This window comes from Capricornis sumatraensis, chromosome 1, assembly GCF_032405125.1.
Source record: "Capricornis sumatraensis isolate serow.1 chromosome 1, serow.2, whole genome shotgun sequence".
Lineage (NCBI taxonomy): Eukaryota > Metazoa > Chordata > Mammalia > Artiodactyla > Bovidae > Capricornis > Capricornis sumatraensis.
In genome coordinates this window covers 62909731-62930691 of record NC_091069.1, presented here as the reverse complement: position 1 = coordinate 62930691, position 20961 = coordinate 62909731, and the positions used below count along the sequence as shown (strand labels likewise).

The window sequence follows — 20961 nt, the reverse complement described above, 5'->3', positions numbered from 1 at the left end:
GTTTAAAAATGAGCAAAAAGAAACTAACATCTAACAACTTATCAATGGAAACAGAATTAACTCTCAAAGACTGGCTCAGAAAAAGTGACAAGGAAAACTGGAAATATTACTGTTTTCAAATCAGCTTGGTCACAGGGCAGCTGTAAAGGAAATAGTCTTTTCTTTTTTTTTAACTCCTAGAACTCAATCACTAGTGATCCTACAAAAAATAAGTTTAAAACAAATTAAATTTGTATGATTTTCTTTGTAAAGTATATAAATTAGATACGAAGATGAATGAGAACTCAGGGAACTGGAAAGGGGTAAATGAAACAAACGAAGACATACTCCTGTCAGTACTATGATTAGAATTAGCAACTATTATTTATGCACATGCCTAAAAACTCTGTATGAGGTTTCTTTATTAAGTTCTCAAAGTTTTTAATAGATATGACTTTTAAAAGAAAGATCTTAATTTTTTGTTTCCTTAAAAATATAATACATAATAATATTATAAAATAATGGGTTTTCAATCCCACCCCACTGAGGTAGAACTAGTAACAGTTTGACATGTTCCCTTCTAGCGATTTTTAAGAATATAAACATAAATATATGTACTTCTTCATATATTAAATAGACATTTAGAAAACTGCTTAATTCAGTTAATATTACGTCATGAACATCTTTTCAACTCTAAGGACTGCTGGACATTTAAGTTGTAGTTAAGTTTTACCATTTTAAAAAAATGGTACAGTGTTGCGATATGGCAAACCAATACAACATTGTAAAGCAATTATCCTTCAATTAAAAATAAATTTTAAAAATCATTTTTTAAAAATGCTACAATGAATATCCTTGTACACACAAAGAAGCACAATTTCATACTCTATATACATTTACCTCCATGGAGATTATACAAAATTTCACACTGAAAAAACATATAAATGTCATATAATAATTCTTCCTTTTTATTGAATTTTATATTTATTGATTGCATTGGATCGTCAGCAGGCCTATTAGCAACTCTTAGTCACAATAGTGAAGGACTAATTTTTTTTTGTTCTACTCAAATCAACAAAATAAAATTAAAATTACAACATATTCCTTTTACTTAAGAAAATTTCATTCACGCTGAACCTATTAGAACATTACTGCATCTTTTGTTTTCTATTTTCTGTTCTCACTGATTCAACATGTAAAATTATCTGTGCTTCAAATTAAAATTTGAGGTAAAAATATTTTGCATCAATGACTTCTCTAATTTCCAAAGTACTTTCATCACCTCATTTCCTCTTCATACTATCTGTGAAGTGGTTTTATTCTCTATTCTTTTAGTATTCAGTTTAAAGGACAGAGTTTATTCTTACTAACAGAGGGAAACAGAGCTATATAATTCAGAATGAGGAAAATTTTTTCATTGTTTAGCTTTGAAAGATGGTTTTGTGATTTTATTTGAATAGGGGTATGTCTGATACCCAGGGAATTTCCTTCAAGCAAAATGATGAAGCAATGAGGCCATACTATTAAAATCTAATTTAAGATGAGCTGGGAATATGTCCTGTTTCCACGTCTGGAAATCTACTGAGCTCTTTCCTAAAATTCCATCCATTTCAAAGGCTGAAGCAAGGTCTACCCTGGAATAGAGAGGATGGGAAGTGTTCTGGTTTCAAAGGCAGTCTGCTTAAAATTAAAGGGATTTGAGATACCAACAAGGAGGGATAGGTTGAGCCCATGCTCCCTATAGTCGAACAGGTTCTGTCTACATATTTGAAAACAAGACTAGCCACAGACAACCGAAATGAAATAGTCCAGAGTTGACTCCACACTTGTTCGTAGTTATTTATGTATAGCTTTATATCAGTAAATCTGTCTAATTAAACTATAAATATACTTAAAGGCACAAATTCATTTCTAACCTTTTAAGGTCAGTTAGGGTACACTGCACCTGTTATACTCATAAGTGTCTTGATTACAAAGAAATTTAAAAAAGAAAAACTTTAATCTCAATTTTAACCTCAAATTAAGAACTGTAAAAGCTTAAAAACCTTTTATTGGATTATTGAAAGAAGATTCTTTTGGCTAACCAAAACTCTGCCATATAATGAAGTAAAACTAGTAAAACCAGAGAATAAAATTAACAATGCTGATGACCCAATACCTTTCCATCAATGGGAACACCCAGTTCCTCTGAAAACAGGGGGTGAGTTATCCATTTGTAGGCTTCTTTTAGCTGAACTATATCATTTCTTCCCAGCGACAGACTCTGCTTTCTGAATAACATAAAAATTAATTCACTGATATGAAAAACATCATTTTTATGAAGGCAAGAATTTATGCGATTATTAAAATATATTGAGTGCCTACTATGTGAAGGCATTATTTTACACATTAGATAGAAAGCAGAGACCAAAGCAGACAAAGTTTCCTCAGTTCATGGACCTATATTCTAGTAGCATCAAGAAAGTACTTTATTTTTTTTTAATGGCATATAGGACAAACTTTGAAGTTTCAAAAACAAAGGCATACAAATGAGTTTTTCTGAGATAAAATTGCCAGATTCCAGGATTTATATATCAGAAGATGGAAAGAAGGAATAGAGAAGATTGTTTATTGCTCAGAAATTACAAACTGTCTATTACAATAATTACACCCAGACCAAAAATGTTTACATCTACTTTCTTCCTGATAATGGGGACTTACTTTTGGGAAATCAATGTAAAAGCTGTACTCCTCTTTACTGGTAAAGAAGATTAAATCCTAAAGCATCAGTGCTCTAAAATTTTCATTAAGTTAACAACATATGCGTGTCTTAATAAACATTTTACATTCCCCTCAAATCTACTCATAGCCAATAAATAGGTTTGGGGAAGTCCTAATTATGAATTCTAGCTTTTAGTTTGCAACCTAAAATTGAGATAGAAAGGAACTGAAGTGAAAGAAAAGAAAAGCATGATATGGTAATATTTAAACAGCTCTACTCTGAAATATCACTAATAAACAGGCCCATGTCATTCAAATAATTAAAATTTTAAATCAGTTATTTACAGCTATTTACAGGACTGCTTTTTAACAAAAGAGATGTTTAGGCCAACTTGTGAATCATTTCTTTTAGTATCCAATTTTCACTAAAAAAAGACAATATAGTCAGTATCTACTGTATTTAATTCTTCAACACCCAAAGACACTATGAACTATGAGTAGAAAATCAAAAATAATTTTGTTAATTGCTAAATTTAATTGATCTAAAAATGTAATTATATACACACAATATAAAGACCACTGTTACTCTAAAAATGTAAATTAAGAAATAGCTGATCTACCCATTTTAATCCAGCTGAGATAACTGGTTAAACTGAATGCTTTCCTATGCTTTGGGTTTGTGGTTTAACAATGAAGGACTCTGATAAGCCCTACATCTGACAAAAAGTTAGATTACTTCTCTACACTTATGAATTTATTCAAACACTAAGTGTTTGAGCTTCATAAACTGTTCCTAGTTCTCTGAATATCAGAAACATCTTAGGAATTTTCAAAGACTATCTTGATATTGCATCAACAGTTTAATGATATTTGCATAAAAGAGCATCACAGTTGAAAGTAAATAATTAAGGTATGAGCACACATTTTAAAGAATAAAAAGGTGAAAACAGAAAACTCAAGAATGGAAAACCCTTTAAAACTGTTTAGACTCTAGAGAGTCTAAAATACAAAGGATTGTAGCCAAAGCCAATCCTAAAAACAGATTAAAACATTATGTGTTTAAGAAAATTGATATTTTAGGTCCTTCATGGTTTTTGAAATACGTTTCAATTTAAAATACCTTACTCCAGTTTAAAAACTTCAACTACAGGTATTTTTTTCCTTCCAGATTAATGAACTATAGGAAAGGGTTAACAGACATTTTGGAAACCTTAGCCTCACCTTTAAGGCAAAAATACAGTACTTAAAACACCAGATTTTCAATCCTGCAAGCTGAATGTGGCTAATAGCTTTTCTAATATAATTTAGGGTGAATGTTTTCACAGAGGTCCTTAGCTTATGATTGGTGGTCCTTTAGAGGAATCAGTAGTCATTAAGGTAAATTCAGTACCAATTTAATACTTAGAAACTGCATTTCCCTCTCCTCTGTTAGATAACTAATGATGAGGATATCAATTACAATCACTTTTTCTATACATACAACAGGATAACCATTCTTAAGCAAAGATGAACCAAAATATCCAATACCATTTTCCTTAAATTCCTTGAATCAATTCTTTAATGGCAATCCCTCCACAGCCTTTTGACATTATTATTATAGAATGAACTAGGGATATTAAGAGGAAAGAGTAGTATTCTGCATTTTTTTCCTGTTTTAGTATGCCTATATTGATCAGGATCTTTTGGAAGAGCTAATCTTGGTTTAAAATCATTCAATAAGAAATAACTACAATAAGCAAGGAGGATGGAAACTGGAAACATTTAAAAAACATCATGCTCTGACTATGCTATTAATAAAAAACTTCTCAAACACAGGATCAAATTTTATTATGCCAGAATCACAAGCATTTGAGACTAATTTAACATAACCTAAGAGAACCCCAAAACCTTTGATAAATATGTGGTTACTACCCTTTTAAAAATGCAGATGTGAAATACAACACACACAAAAATGCCAGATGTGAAATACAACACACACAAAAATGCCAGATGAATTAATTTTCTGTAAAATACCAAGTATGAGATTCTGAAACAGAAATTTGTACTTCTCTCTGTGGTTTTCTTTCAGGAGTACACAGGAACCTCCAGTAGTCACTTGGCCCTTTTCATACTGGTATAAAATTTTTAGTTTCAAAATCTAGAAATCTCTGGGAAATTAAAGAGCTTTTTCCTTAACTCAGTTGGCAACCAAACTCTGACTTGAACATGTAAGGCTTTGTTTATCAAATTTGGTGTGAATATTGGTATGCTTCACTGCAGAAATATTAATGCTTGATAATACAGTACTACCCCAGAGGAGAGAGATATATCATATATGGTATTTATGCTGTATTACATTTCCAAAGTCTAAAAAATTCTAAATTCCAAGACACATTTGCCACCAAGGGTTTCAGATAAAGGACGGTGGACCTATGTTTTCTATGTCTTATCTATGTCTAAACTTACTGTTGTTCTGCCTTAACTAGGACTTTACTATGTATCTTTTATAGCATAATTAGGTTTATAATTTAGTTTCTAAGACCAGCATAAAATGTGTTCCTTTAAAATAAGCTGCCAAACTACATTATATAAGTGCATAATGATTATAAAATACACATTTATGTTCATGATAAATCTACCAAAAAAATGAGACTACTAATATGCTATGCAATAAACCAGTTAAACAAGGTTAACACCTAAATATATAAAATAAAAATTTTTCTTTGTGCCAATTTTTCTAGTAGCTAGTGAACTCACTCTAAAAAAAGAGTAATAGTAAAAGTACTTTAAGAATCAAGTAGCTTAAATTTAAATGGTAGTAAAAATTCCCTATGTAAATTACTTACCCCATTTCCTGTTTTACCAGCAACCAAGCAGCATGCTGTAGGCAATTTAGTCACACCCAGAAAGAAGAGAAAAGGGAAAAATGTTCATTGAAATTTGGTTCCAATATCATTACTAAAGTGCTTAAGTAATTTGCTAATCAAACTCTCCCCTGTAGAAGAGGACTTACTGTTCAGAAATGTGGCAATGAGCTCAGTCTCATTTAAAATCAGAAATGAGGTAAGATGCCTCATTTGCAGTGCTGGCTTGCTGTGACCTAGGAATTCAACAGGGGTATCCCCCTCCTCCCCAAAGATTTCTATTTCTCATTAATAAATTACAAGTGTTTTTTTAATATGGGTAGGTCACATTTTTCTCTTAAAATATCTTACTGTTTCATGGGGGAAAGCCCAAACTGAATGAGTACATACTATGTCCCCAAAACATAGATTTGAAGGACTCAGTTTTTTTGTTTTTTAATAGGGCTAACATTTTAAAATCAAATTAATGATATCCACATGTAAGTGTTTAGGAGTATTATGTACTAATGTCTATAACTCATTTTGAAATACAAGAAAAACTAAGATGTGTGGGTGGATAAATGTATAGGTGTATTAAAAAAAGCAAATATAGAAAAATAAGTGTAGAATCTAAGTGGGTATATGAGTGTTCACTGTACAATTCTTTCAATTTTAATATAGGTTTGAAATTTTTCTCAATAAAATGCTAGGGAAAATGTTCTGGGAAGGATTAATTTTAAAAACTGATAAAAGTTGCCTAAACGAAAACAATAACATTTACAATCACAATTGTTATGAGGATATAGTGAAATTCATGTAAAATGCTTTGTATACTAAGTGTGTGACACCAGATTTCTCAGTTTGCCATTAGAATTCCATAGCTTTCACCTTAAAAGAAAGGTAATAGATGGCCTGCCTCATATATATGGCATTTTGTGAACATGACAGAGGCATAAATGTGTAAGTCTCTGCTTCTACATGTCACAAAAATGGCCAGTCACACCCATTTTAAGACCTGGAGAGACAGCTTTTGTTGTTCATATGTCCTTTTAAACTTCAAATGGCTGGTAGGGCACCAGAGACTTCTAAAGACTTAGGATCATTTAGAAACATTAGGTGCATCAATTTGATCAGATATTAGCTAAGCAGAATAAATTAATCACTAGTTAGGTAAGAACTACAACTGTTTCCAGTGCCTAAAAGTCTCATGAGTACCTTCCAATCTATTAGTCTGTTTATTTTGCTATCTCAAACTAATATCATTTATAGTGCTGCAAGACCCCTTCCTCTGGCCTTCCATTTACTCAAGCCTTCTTTGAAAGTGTATGGTCATGGTGGAATACACAAATTAAGGAGTTGGAAGAACTGGCTTTAAGGTTTACCAGATGTCTGGCACTCAATTTCCTACTGTGTAAAATAAGAGAGTTGGACAAAGATGCCAACAAATTTGGAAAACTCAGCAGTGGCCACAGGACTGAAAAGGTAAGTTTTCACTGCAATTCCAAAGAATGCTCAAATTACCGTACAATTGCACTCATTTCACATGCTAGCAAGGTCATACTCAAAATCTTCCAAGCGAGGCTTCAACAATACATGAATTGAGAACTTACAGATGTACAAACTAGATTTAGAAAAGGTAGAGGAACCAGAGATCAAATTACCAACATCTGCTGGATCATAGACAAAGCAAGAGAATTCCAGAAAAACATCTACTTCCGCTTCATTGACTACACTAAAGCCTTTGACTATGTGGATCACAACAAACTATGGAAAATTCTTCAAGAGATGGAAATACCAGACCACCTTACCTGCCTCCTGCGAAACCTGTATGCAGGTCAAGAAGCAACAACTAGAACCGAACATGGAACAGCAGACTGGTTCAAAGTTGGGAAAAGGAGGGCATCAAAGCTGTATATTGTCACCCTGCTTATTTAACTTCTATGCAGAGTACATCATGCAAAATGCTGGGCTGGATGAATCACAAGCTGGAATCAAGGAATCAAGATTGCCAGGAGAAATATCAACAACCTCAGATATGCGGATGACATCACCCTTATGGCAGAAAGCGAAGAGGAACTAAAGAGCTTTTTGATGAAGGTGAAAGAGGAGAGTGAAAAAGCTGGCTTAGAACTCAACATTCAAAAAACTAAGATCATGGAATCCAGTCCCATTGCTTCATGGCATATAGATGGGGAAACAACAGCAACAGTGAGAGACTTTATTTTCTTGGGCTCCAAAATCACTGTAGACAGTGTCTGCAGCCATGAAATTAAAAGACACTTGCTCCTTGGAAGAAAAGCTATGACAAACCTAGACAGCATATTAAAAAGCAGAGACGTTACTTTGCTGACAAAGGTTCATCTGGTCAAAGCTGTGGTTTTTCCAGTAGTCACGCATGGATGTGAGAGCTGAACCATAAAGAAGACTGAGCACCGAAGATGCATTTGAACCTGTGGTGTTAGAGAAGACTCTTGAAAGCCCCTCGAATTGCAAGCAGATAATACCAGTCAATTCTAAAGGAAATAAATCCTGAATATTCATTGGAAGGACTGAAGCTAAAGCTCCAATACTTTGGTCACCCGATGTGAAGAACACACTCATTGGAAAAGACCCCGATGCTGGGAAAGATAGAAGGCGGGAGAAGGGGATGCCAGAGGATGAAATGGTTGGATGGCAGATTCAACAGACATGAGTTTGAGCCAGCTCTGGGACATGGTAAAGGACAGGGAAGCCTGGCATGCTGCAGTCCATGGGATTGCAAAGAGTCGGACATGACTAAGCAACTGAACAACAAGAAGACTGAAGATGACTGTAATTTAAACTTTTCTGGATGGCTAAAGGTCACCATTAATGGACATTAGTGGGTATACTGCTCTGTAACAGGGGCTATTAAGACTTCTAGGACTCTAAGATCATAGAAAAAATAAATAATGGTCTCCTAAAGTTGAAACCTTGGAGTCAATGTTACCCCACCTTTCTTCAGTCTCCATACTTTAAGAGATCAATAAATACTTGTTTCCTCATCTATAAAGGGATATTAATATTCCCCTTGCAGAGATATGGTAAGGATTTAATGAAGTTATGTATGCAAGGAACCAAGTAAGATTTCTGGCATGTACTTAATAAATGGTACCTATTATTGTCATTTTTAAGTTAAAACCTTATCTGTAATTCACAAATAATAAAATTATTATCCCTTTAAAGATTTCCCTTTAAAGAGATTTGATCCCTTTCCTTCACATCCCAGACTGCTCTGCTGTAGGCAGTCCTGGAAGCTCCCTCATCAATGAAACCCTCCTGGGTACCTGCACTATAGAGAACTATCTGTCCTTTTTTTCAGAGGACTCAGACTCTTCTGTCCTTTTTTAGTGACCTCTTCATTTCCTCTTTTGACATCTGTTCTCTATGGTCCCTTCCAGATGATGCCATCTAGTCTGTAATCTACCCTGCCATCCTCTGATTATAAAGTAGTGTAGGGTGGAGGTTGCCAAGGGAAACCAGATTACCATGTGTAACATGTTAAATTAAATCAAATGTCTTTAGTACCTGAAATTTGTTAAAGGGTTTTCCCTTCCTAATCCCCTGCAGGCTCCCTGCTCAAGCATGCCAGCAGGGTTGTATTGAACTAATCACACAGCAAGGGCTGGAAGGCTGAATCACAAAGTAGTCAGTGTTGCTCAATTACTCAGTTTTACCACGTGCTAATAATGCCATGGACTTACTTCTGCTGAGGTAAAAGAAATACATTCCTCTCCTTCAGGTCTCCAAGATATTTTTAATAAATGTTCTACTCCTTAGTCAGTGGAAAAAATTCTTTCTCTGGAGTAAGAAATTTAATTCCTCCTCTCCAATAGAACCACTTAAAGTTATCATGTTTAATCAAACTTGATACCAAAGGTAGCATGTCACCTCCTAAAAACTCAGGACCCACAGAATTTAATCCTGGACTCAGCTTTGCTAAATGGGGTAGTTCAATAACGTGCTTACTAAAGTGCTTGTGCACTTTGGCAACACACAGACAGACACACACATACAGAAGCATATACCCATACACATATCATGGAAATTCTATGCCTGGGAATGGCTTTTAATCTTAGAGTTTCGAGCTAGGGGCTCATTCACCAGCAAACAATGAAACAAACAATGGGTTATAATAAGGCCAGGAATTGAGGCTGTTCAAGCAGAGGAGGCAGGCAGGAAGGAAGGAATGAGAGATGGGGGGAGGTATAAAAAATGGCATTTGTCACATACAGATTAATGGAGAGCCCAGAATAAAAGCCCACACACTGTAGGTGTGCACACCTACAGTCAATTAATCTTCAACAAAGGAGGCAAGAATATAAACTGGGAAAAAGCCTCTTCAACAAGTGTTGCTGGGAAAGTTGGACTGCTGCATGTAAATCAATGAAGTTAGAACACACGCTCACATCATGCATAAAAATAAACTCAAAATGGCTTAAAGACTTCAACATAAGACGTCACAATATAGAATTCCAAGAAGAAAGAATAGGCAAAATGTGCTCTGACATAAATTATTCAGTGTTCTCTTAGGTCAGTCTCCCAAAGCAATAGAAATAAAAACAAAAATAAACAAATGGAACTCAATCAAACCTATAAGCTTTTACACAGAAAAGGAAACCATAAACAAAATGAAAAGACTGGTAGAAAATATTTGCAAATAATGCAACCAATGAGAGCTTAATCTCCAAAATATACAAACACCTCATACAACTCAACAACAACAACAAACCCAAACAACTCAATTGAAAAATGGGCAATAGGCCTTAACAGACACTTCTCCAAAGAAAACATACAGATGGCCAGTAGGCACATGAAAAGATGCTCAACATCACTAATTTTAAGAGAAATGCAAGTCAAAACTACGATGAGGTACCACCTCACATTGGTTAGAATGACCATCATGAAAAAGGAAACTCATTTTTTGAGACAAACTCAAACTTGTCTACAAGTAACAAACACTGGGAGAGGATGTGGAGAGAATGGAGAGAAAGGAACTCGCCTCCACTGTTGGTGGGAATGTAAATTAAGTATAGTCACTATGGAGAATAGAATAGAGGTTCCTCAGAAAACTAAAAATAGAATTACCATATGATCCAGCAATCCCACTTTTGGGCATATACCTGGACAAAACTATCATTCAAAAGGGGACATGCATCCCTATGTTCATAGCATCACTATTCACAATAGCCAACTCTTTGGGGTTGGCAAATAGTTGGACATGACTGAGCAACTTTCACTTTCTTTACCAAATGAGCTATCAGGGAAGCCCCCAAATGGTAATATAATAATAATAATGATTAATAAGGTTAATAAAAATAGAAATACAGAGTGGTAGGGGCTGTGACAGGGAAATATTCTGAGGGGACATTTAAGGCATCCTCAGTTCAGTCTTGTTATTAAAACTATCAAGTAACATCTAATCTGAATTCTGAAGAATCAGTTATTGAGAATTACCTGAGAGAAGAGTGGAGAAAATGCAATCCAAACAGGGAAAAACTGTTGTGCAAAGGCCACAGAGCGTTAGGAAGCTCCTGGGAACTATAGGTTATTGGTCCCTAAAGAGCTGAGGATGTGTGGCTGCAAAGTACAAAGGAGGAAACAGGATTAAAATGATAGAACTAGTGAACCCACGGTGAGGGGTTTAGATTTTACACTTGAGGCAAAATGGAGCCACAGAAGGATTTTAAGCAAGGGAGTAGCATGATCATATTTGTCTTCAGGAATTCTCACTCAGGTTGCAGTGTGAGTTAGAGGAAGAAGATGGTGACTCAGGGAAATGAAGACATTTGGTAAACTAAAGCAGCAATTCAAGTGGGAAATCATATATATGGCAGTGGTGGTAGGCCTGGAGAGGAGGAGGCAGCTTTAAGAGATAAAGACGACGCAGACCGGCAGGACTTGGTGATCAACACTGATGCTGGTGTTTCTAAATTACCACCAATGCCCTTAAAATTCTAAGGTCTTTTGAATCCTACACATCTCTTGGGCTCATTTATGACAGCAAGGATAATGCAAATACAGACTTGTACCTACAGGGAAATGACAATAGTAGTGTGAGCAGCTGGAGGCATGACCCTCTGCTCTTCTCCACCCAGCACACACACACACACTCTCTTTCCTTCTCTCTCCCACTTACCTACCTCCAAGTCTCCTCATCACCATCACCTCCCTGCCACTCTTTTGTTCCCCAGAATCTCTGATGTCAGACCTGTGATGTAATGACTAACACAGAGTCTGAGTGTCTCTTTTGATAAATAAAAGATCTGTTTTTAGCCGTGTTTGAAAACCCACCCCAATCCTCTACATTATCTTTCTCTACAGGGTTGAGAAAAAAGAAAACGAAGCCAGATATATGACCTCACTCCAAATTTTCCTACTACTGTTGGCAATAAAAAAAAACCTTTAGATAACATTAAAAACATTGAACATTCTATTTGTGACAAAGCAAGAGGAAAAAAGCAAGGACAAATCAGCAAAGATAGAATGAATCTGCAGAGTCAAATTAGATATAGCTCTGTGCTGTGTGCTGTGCTTGGTCTCTCAGTCGCGTCTGACTCTTTGCAACCCCATGGATTGTAGCCTTCCAGGCTCCTCTTCCATGGGGATTCTCCAGGCAAGAATGCTAGAGAGGGTTGCCATGCCCTCCTCCAGGGGATCTTCCCAACCCAGGGACTGAATCCAGGTCTCCTGAATTGCAGGCAGATTCTTTACCATCTGAGCCACCAGGGTACAGCTCTACTGATACAATTTCCAAGAGCATTACTACTTCTGTTTTGTGAGTTTTAAGGAGAATCTGAGGGGAACTGGGGAAGAAAAAGGAGAATTTCCATTGCATTTTCCAATACTCTAGATAATTTTTGCCTACCTCTGAAGGATCTGATTGGAAATAATTACAAGAAAAAATTCTATAGGGGTGGGAGGTGGAATAGAAGTAGAGGAGGAGAGAAGTAACCGGAAAACAGAGCAGCTGCAATGAATGAAGGCTCTGGGACAGATATAAATAAAAACAGGGTTCAGTCTTGTCCTTTGGTGTCATATGCTAATGAGGAGATAACCTGGCAACTGAATTTCAGGTAACTCTAGAGTTAAAGACATCAGTCAAATGGAGATAACAACAAATATCTGTTAGTAATCGGGTGAGGCTGAGGGTGCAAAGGTGTTTCCTCTTAGAATTTGATTTTAGAGAATTAGCATCCACTGCCACCCAGTTAGCATATGACACTGAAGGACACGGCTGAACCTTATTTGTCTTTATTTTTATCTGTCCCCAAGCCTTCATTCATTGCAGCTGCTCTGTCTTTTCGATTCCTTCTCTCTACCTCTACTTACGCTGGTTAATGTGAAGTGAACCTGTGGATTCAAGAGGCTTCATCAACTAGCTCAATTTCAATAGCCATAAATACAATTTTACTTCAAAACAACTACCAAGAAAAACAGCATTTTAAAAATAAGTTTTAAGTTTTGGAATATTAAGGAGATAAACTAACTTGCTGATAACCTATTAATTGTTGAAAAAGGTCTTCAATAAATAACTCAAGAAACTCTATAAAGAGAATTATTTTAAAATTATTCCATGGTCTTCCCTGGTGGTCTAGTGGTTAGGACTCTGGGCTTTCACTTCGAAGGGCCTAGGTTCAATCCCTGGTCAGAGAACTAAGATCCTACAAGTCGAGCAGTACATCTAAAAAAAAAAAAAAAATTCAAATTAGGAAAATTATAAGACTGGAATCATTCCATATGTTGAACTTGATTTGCACTAAATGTATTAATATTCTTATGGATAAAGATTTCTTTATTGCATGTTTAAAATTAACTTTTAGATATTACTTTTTAAATATATTAAAAGAATATTATCAAAATAATCAAACTTCTGGCTTCAAGATAGTGGAAAAAGGCCCTTTCTGCTCACTTCTCTGGAAAATCACTGCAAAATAAGGAGAATGAGAAACAGAAAAAGACACTCCATCTACAATGAGACAAGACGACTCATCACCCCAACTCTCAATGTACAGAAGAAAAGGAATGCAGGAGTGGAGAGTAGCAGAGCCCAGGAAGCTGATCCCTCAGTCTCTGCAAAGATAGACACTAGCTCCTCCAAGCCAAGCCAAGCCAAGCTGAGGACTGGAAACCTAAGACAACAGAGGGTGAAATGTGGGCTAAAAAGAAGGGGAATAGTTGAAGGCCTGTATAAAGAACAGATGGACTCACTCCCTGACACCAAGCAATAGGAGACGTATACTCTGGGAAACCAAACTAGAAGTGTCTACACTAAGGAGCCCCTGGCAAGAGGACAGCTGGAGTGAAGCCCTGCAAGGAAAATAGGAGGGGTCCATAAGAGCTTACAGTCTGAACAGAGAGAATGGCAGCCCCCTTTCCTACCTTGCTCTGGCACTCAGGCTGCTGAGCTTATACCTTTCTTGATGGAAGACTAGAGGATTCTTCTCTGGACAAACTGGATGGTTTTTGAGGGAAATTTTTCAGATAATGTGATATGGTCCTTTCATATAAAAAGTCAATTTGCTACCTGTTCTCTTCTAATAAAACTCAGTCAACAGGCACCACCATCCCACACATAACTTTCAATCACCTTTAATGTTCTGTACTTAAATGAATGCACAGAGACCATAAGTCATTTGAAGAAAATCTCTAACATGAAAGGAAGAAACCAAAACACAAACACAAGTGGAAAGAATAGTGCACAAATTTCCATGTGCCCTTCAAGCCAGCCTCAAGTTATCAACATTTTACTGAACATATTTTACCTATCTCTATGACCTTTTTCATTTAAGAGGGAGGTGGGCTGGACTTACCATAAGAAAATCTCATATAATTTCACCTGTGAACAATTCCCAATGGAAACATTTTTAAAAGCAATATTCTTTGTTATTTAAACTTACATTGAAACATTTCTGATGTCAATTTAAACATACTTCATGGGACTTCCCTGGTGGCTCAGACGGTAAAGCGTCTGTCTACAATGTGGGAGACCCGGGTTCAATCCCTGGGTCAGGAAGATCCACTGGAGAAGGAAATGGCAATCCACTCCAGTACTATTGCCTGGAAAATCCCACGGACAGAGGAGCCTGGTAGGCTACAGTCCATGGGGTCCCAAAGAGTTGGACACGACTGAGCGACCTTCCTTCCTTCCTTCCTTCCTTCATGGGAAATAGATGGAGAAACAAAGGAAACAGTGTCAGACTTTATTTTTTGGGGCTCCAAAATCACTGCAGATGGTGACTGCAGCCATGAAATTAAAAGACGCTTACTCCTTGGAAGGAACGTTATAACCAACCTAGCTGTTAAGCTGCTAAGTCACTTCAGTCGTGTCTGACTCTGTGTGACCCCACAGATGGCAGCCCACCAGGCTCCCCCATCCCTGGGATTCTCCAGGCAAGAACACTGGAGTGGGTTGCCATTTCCTTCTCCAATCCTTGAATGTGAAAAGTGAAAGGGAACTGCTCAGTTGTGTCCACTCTCCACGACCCCATGGACTGCAGCCCACAAGGCTCCTCCATCCATGGGACTTTCCAGGCAAGAGTACTGGAGTGGGGTGCCATCGCCTTCTCCTGACCAACCTAGATAGCATGTTAAAAAGCAGAGACATTGCTTTGCCAACAAAGGTCCGTCTAGTCAAGGCTATGGTTTTTCCAGTGGTCCTGTATGGATGTGAGAGTTGGACTGTGAAGAAAGCTGAGCACCGAAGAATTGAGGCTTTTCAACTGTGGTGTTGGAGAAGACTCTTGAGAGTCCCTTGGACTGCAAGGAGGTCCAACCAGTCCATCCTAAAGGAGATCAGTCCTGAGTGTTCATTGGAAGGACTGATGCTAAAGCTGAAACTCCAATACTTTGGCCACCTCATGCGAAAAGCTGCCTCACTGGAAAAGACCCTGATGCTGGGAGGGATTGGGGGCAGGAGGAGAAGGGGATGACAGAGGATGAAATGGTTGGATGGCATCACCGACTCGATGGACATAAGTTTGAGTGAACTCCGGGAGCTGGTGATGGACAAGGAGGCCTGGCGTGCTGTGATTCATGGGGTCACAAAGAGTTGGACATGACTGGGTAACTGAACTGAACTGAAGGAAGCACATGGTTTCTCAAACTTCTTTTGGGACTGGAGAAGGGTACATAAGTAAAAAAGTTTGAAAAGCATTTCCTGAACCTTAGCATAGACAAAGATCATTAGAAATGAAAAGGGACTAGAATCACATATGCGGAGAAGGGTTTTATTTTTTCTCATTTTCTGTTTTTCCTCTCAGATAACATGTAAAAAGTACAGAATATACTGGTTTTAAACAATATTTATTTATTTATTTGGCTGCTTTGGGTCTTAGTTGCCCTGTGGCATGTCAGAGCTTAGTTCCAGAACCAGGGACCAAACCCGTGTCCCCTGAATTGGAAGATAGATTCTTAACCACTGGACCACCAGGGAAGTCCCTGGAATATACTGTTATTTATTGTGGAGCATAATTTTCTCTCTCACTTTCTCTGTGTATATTATCTCAACCTCAAAGGTTTTTTGTTTTTTCAGCAAAGAAAAGAAGTATGAGGACCCTTGGGGAGTGGAGGAGAAAGAAAGACCTCCTTCCTCCCTTTCCCCATTTCCTCCTGTTACTCTGATAACTGAACAGACATGAATTCCCATGGCTTCTGCTGGGAACCTGGGTAAGACATGCTGGATATGGTCCAGAGTGGCCATAGTCAATGACAAATGTCTTGTGTCCAAGTGTGGTAGGCATATATTAGTAGACAAAATAGACACAAATTCCTGACCTTGTAAAATTTATAGTCAACAAACAGATAACAAGCAAAATAAATAAATGAATCACATGCTATTTCATGTGATAAATGCAATGAGAAATGATCTATTTATCGGTTCAGTTCAGTTCAGCCATTCAGTCAGGTCCGATTTTTTGCAACCCATGGACTGCGTCACGCCAGGTCTCCCTGTCCATCACTAATTCTCAGAACTTGCTCAAACTTATGTCTATCGAGTTGGTGATGCCATCCAATCCTCTCATCCTCTGTTGTCCCTTTTTCCTCCTGCCTTCAATCTTTCCCAGCATCTGGGTCTTTTCCAATTAGTCAATTCTTTGCATCAGGTGGCCAAAGCATTGGAGCTTCAGCTTCAGCATCAGTCCTTCCAAAGAATATTCAGGACTGATTTCCTTTAGGATTGACTGGTTTCCTTTAGGAGTGACTGGTTTGATCTCCTTGTAGTCCAAGGGACTCAAGAGTCTTCTCCAACACCACAGTTGAAAAGCATCAATTCTTCAGTGCTCAGCTTTCTTTATGGTCCAACTCTCACATCCACACATGACTACCGGGGAAACCATAGCTTTGACTAGATGGACTTTTGTCAGCAAAATAATGTCTCTCCTTTTTAATATGCTGCCTAGGTTGGTCATAGCTTTTCTTCCAAGGAGCAAGTATCTTTTCATTTCATGGGTCCAGTCACCATCTGCAGTGATTTTGGAGCTGAAGAAAATAAAGCCTGTCAGTTTGCATTGTTTCCCCATCTATTTGCCATGAAGTGATGGGACTGGATTCCATGATCTTGGTTTTTTGAATGCTGAGTTCTAAGCCAGCTTTTCTACTCTTTCACTTTCATCAAGAGGCTCTATAGTTCCTCTTCACTTTCTGCCATAAGGGTGGTGTCATCTGCATATCTGAGGTTGATATTTATCAGTTACTGTGGAGAAAACCAAAACAGGAAACAGGAATGGAAGAAGAGCAATTTGCAAGTTTAAATAGGGTAGCAAGGGAAGGCCTCACTGAGAAGCAAAAAAAAAAAAAAAAATTGAAGAAGATGAGGGAATAAGCAATATATATATCTGAGGGAGAAGTATTTTAGGCAGAGAGAACAGCAATGCAAAGACCAGGAGGCAGAAGTGCACCTGTTGTGTTCAATGTGGCTAGGCCAGTCCGGGAGGAGAGCAAGTATCTAGTGATGAAGTCAAAGAACTAAGGTGCAGTGGTAGGGCAGGGCCAGTATAGGCCCTTGCAGGCAATTAGAGGACTCTTGTTTCACTCTGAGCCAGATGGGGAGCCATGGAGGGTAAACTAAGGAAGGACATGAACTGATTTACTTTTTAAAGTGGTAAGGGACAAGCATGGAAGTAGGGACAGTTTTTAGGAGGCCACTATAAAAATCCAAGCAATTGCTTAACCTGCCTCTGGATAAGGGAAATTATATTGACAGGTACAGCAAGGAGAAAGACTAGGGTTGCTTCTAGGATCTCAATGCCTTCAAATTAACCAGTCTGTTAATGGGTCAACAGTCTGTGGCCCATTTGCTGGAAGAGTAAGTTGGGGCTTTACCAGCTAAAACTCTGTCCTAGGTCTTGGTCTGTAATCCTCTGCTTCACACTGTGCTGGATTATTCTCTTCTAAGAAGGAGCTCCCAGTGCATAGTGGGCAGGCAGGAGGTACCAGACCCAGGCATCTCACCTGTGCCCTGCAGTACGTCTCCACAGGCACTAGCCTTCAGATCCAGAGACTTCTGGTCATTATGGATAAGAAGATGAAATAGTCCAGCCTGGTGGAAGTTGGGGAGAGGGTACACTCAGGACAGACAGTTGACATGCATAGACTGCAGATCCCAGAAAACTACTGACCACGGGATTCATATTGGCCAAGACACTGTACATAGCAGCCTCAATCTAGGGGCTTTTCTGATCCCTACCTTGGACACAAGACGGGTTTCAAGAAGTCCAATGCAACCGTCAGAGGATGGGGCTGACCTATGATAGCAACTTCCCTGGGGGAGCCTCCCATTCTCCCTGCTACGGCTCGGAACCCTACGCCTTTCATCCAGGCCTAATCAGAAGTTGGTCACTTCATGTACCTAAATCAATTCTGTAAACTTGGCCCGTGGACCAAATCAGCCACAAAAAAGACCCAAAATATTAAGAGGGCCAGTTCTTCCATCTACGCTGGGGTTCTGCTCACAAGCACACCTGAAGAAATACACAATGAATACATAAAAAACAAAGATGCATGCACATATGTATGTGTACATACAGATGGAAACATATACACAAACATACACACACACACCTATACAGCAGAATATTCCATTCAAAGAAGACGTCAAGAAAGAATTGATGAGTACGTGCATTTTCAAAAAAACCTGTTAAATCTAGATCAGTGACTCTCAAATAGTTTGGTTTCAGAGCTTTTAATAGTTTAAAAATTTTTTGAGAACCCAATATAGCTTTTGTTTGTGCTGGTTATATCTACCAATATTTATCATATTAGCAATTAAAACTATAAATTTTTAAAATATTAATCCCAAAAAGAGTCAGACACGACAGTGACTGAACTGAACTGAACTGAATTCATCTAAAATTGATAAGAAAGTGATAAATCTACTACATGCGAACATAAATAACACTTTAAAAGTACTATATTGTTCAAACAAAATAATTCAGTGACAATAGTGGCAATGCAGTACATGTTTGCAATTTCTTTACTATACTGTGCCTTCCAAGGAGCAATACTATGCCTTTAAATTCTTTAAAAAAGACATCTGGATTTTCATATCTGCTTTTACGTTCAATTTGCTACAATAGTATGTATGATATAGCCTCTGGAAAACTCCACTGTATACTCTTGAGAGGATGAGAATGAAAATGGCAAATAATTATATATTACTATGAAAATATTTTGACTTCATGAACCTCTTACAAGGACCCTGTGTAGTCTCTACACCACACTCATGAGAACTACTGATGTGACTGAAACGGACAATTTCGAAGGAACATACAAATAATTACAATCTGAATAAGATGAATGAATGAAATCATATAGACCAATAACCTTGAACAGAATAAATTGACAAAGTAATAAAGCTATCCCCTTAGTACTCCCTAAAATAGTCTGTTAAGAATAGTCTATCAGAACTTCAAGAAACAGAACAAATCACTTCTTTTTGCTAAAATTTTCCAAGCACAAAAGAAAGCCTGATAATTAAATCCACAAGGATTGCACAAATATCCAAACCATAATCTAATATGTAATATATTGCATAATTTAATACCCAAACCAAAGTTAGCATTAAAGTAGTAGATAAGAGGCTATTTTATTTACATATATATACATACAGACTTCCCAGGTGGCGCTAGGGGTAAAGAACCCACCTGCCAATGCAGGAGACTTGGGTTTGATCCCTAGGTTGGGAAGATTCCCTGGAGGAAGGATCCTACTCTAATATTCTTGCCTGGAGAACCCCACGGACTGAGGAGTCTGTTAGGCTATAGTCCATAGGATCACAAAGAGTCAGACACGACTGACATAACTGAGCATGCATGCGCGCATATATATAAAAATCCTAAATAAACTATTAATAAGTCAAATTTTTATTTTTACTTAAATAAAATCAGGCTAAAAAATGTTATTTAGGAAAACAACAAAAGAAAACCAATTCATTTACTTGACTACAATAATAGTTTAAAAGAAAAATATAATGACTGTAAATACTCATTTTTGATTAAAACACTTACTAAACTTGAAATAGAAGCAAATTTCCTTAAATAGAGAAAGAATATATATAAGAAAAGAGTTAACAATGCTATTACTACTAAAACTTCAGAAACTATTACTTCCTAAAACTTCATTCCTATTACTGAAGAGCAAGACAAGAGTCACTATTAGTATTACCATTATGTAACATGTTTTGGAGGTCCTAATCAAGTCTACGAGATAAGTACACACACAAACACACATAGACATATATATCACATATATATATATAGTGAAAAAGAGTAGAAAAGTGATCACTATTTGCAAATAAAGTAACAGTATGTTTAGATAATTAACCAAAAAAAGAAAAACACTAGAATATTTAATCAGTCTAGTTCAGTCTCTCAGTTGTGTCCGACTCTTTGCGACCCCAGGAATCACAGCACACCAGGCCTCCCTGTCCATCACCAACTCCCGGAGTTCACTCAGACTCACGTTCATTGAGTCCGTGATGCCATCCAGCCATCTCATCCTCTGTTGTCCCCTTCTCCTCCTGCCCCCAATCCCTCCCAGCATCAGAGTCTTTTCCAATGAGTCAACTCTTCGCATGAGGTGGCCAAAGTATTGGAGTTTCAGCTTTAGCATCAGTCCTTCCAATGAATACCCAGGACTGATCTCCTTTAGGATGGACTGGTTGGATCTCCTTGCAGTCCAAGGGACTCTCAAGAGTCTTCTCCAACACCACAGCTCAAAAGCATCAATTCTTCGGCACTCAGCTTTCTTCACAGTCCAACTCTCACATCCATACATGACCATTGGAAAAACCATAGCCTTGACTAGACGGACCTTAGTCAGCAAAGTAATATCTCTGCTTTTGAATATGCTATCTAGGTTGGTCATAACTTTCCTTCCAAGGAGTAAGCATCTTTTAATTTCATGGCTACAGTCAACATCTGCAGTGATTTTTGAGCCCCCA

The 20961-nt window shown here is 37.5% G+C and overlaps 1 protein-coding gene across 1 annotated transcript in view; it reads right to left on the bottom strand.

Annotated features, from left to right (window-relative positions):
- The window catches only part of PUS10 (pseudouridine synthase 10), a 78156-nt gene that overhangs the window by 21532 nt on the left and 35663 nt on the right, over positions 1-20961 (bottom strand). The window contains exons 5-6 of the mRNA XM_068982770.1: positions 5505-5539; positions 2138-2249 (exon numbers count right to left, since the gene is read on the bottom strand). Coding sequence (XP_068838871.1) covers positions 2138-2249; positions 5505-5539 — 147 coding nt within the window. The remainder of the gene's footprint in view (positions 1-2137; positions 2250-5504; positions 5540-20961) is intronic.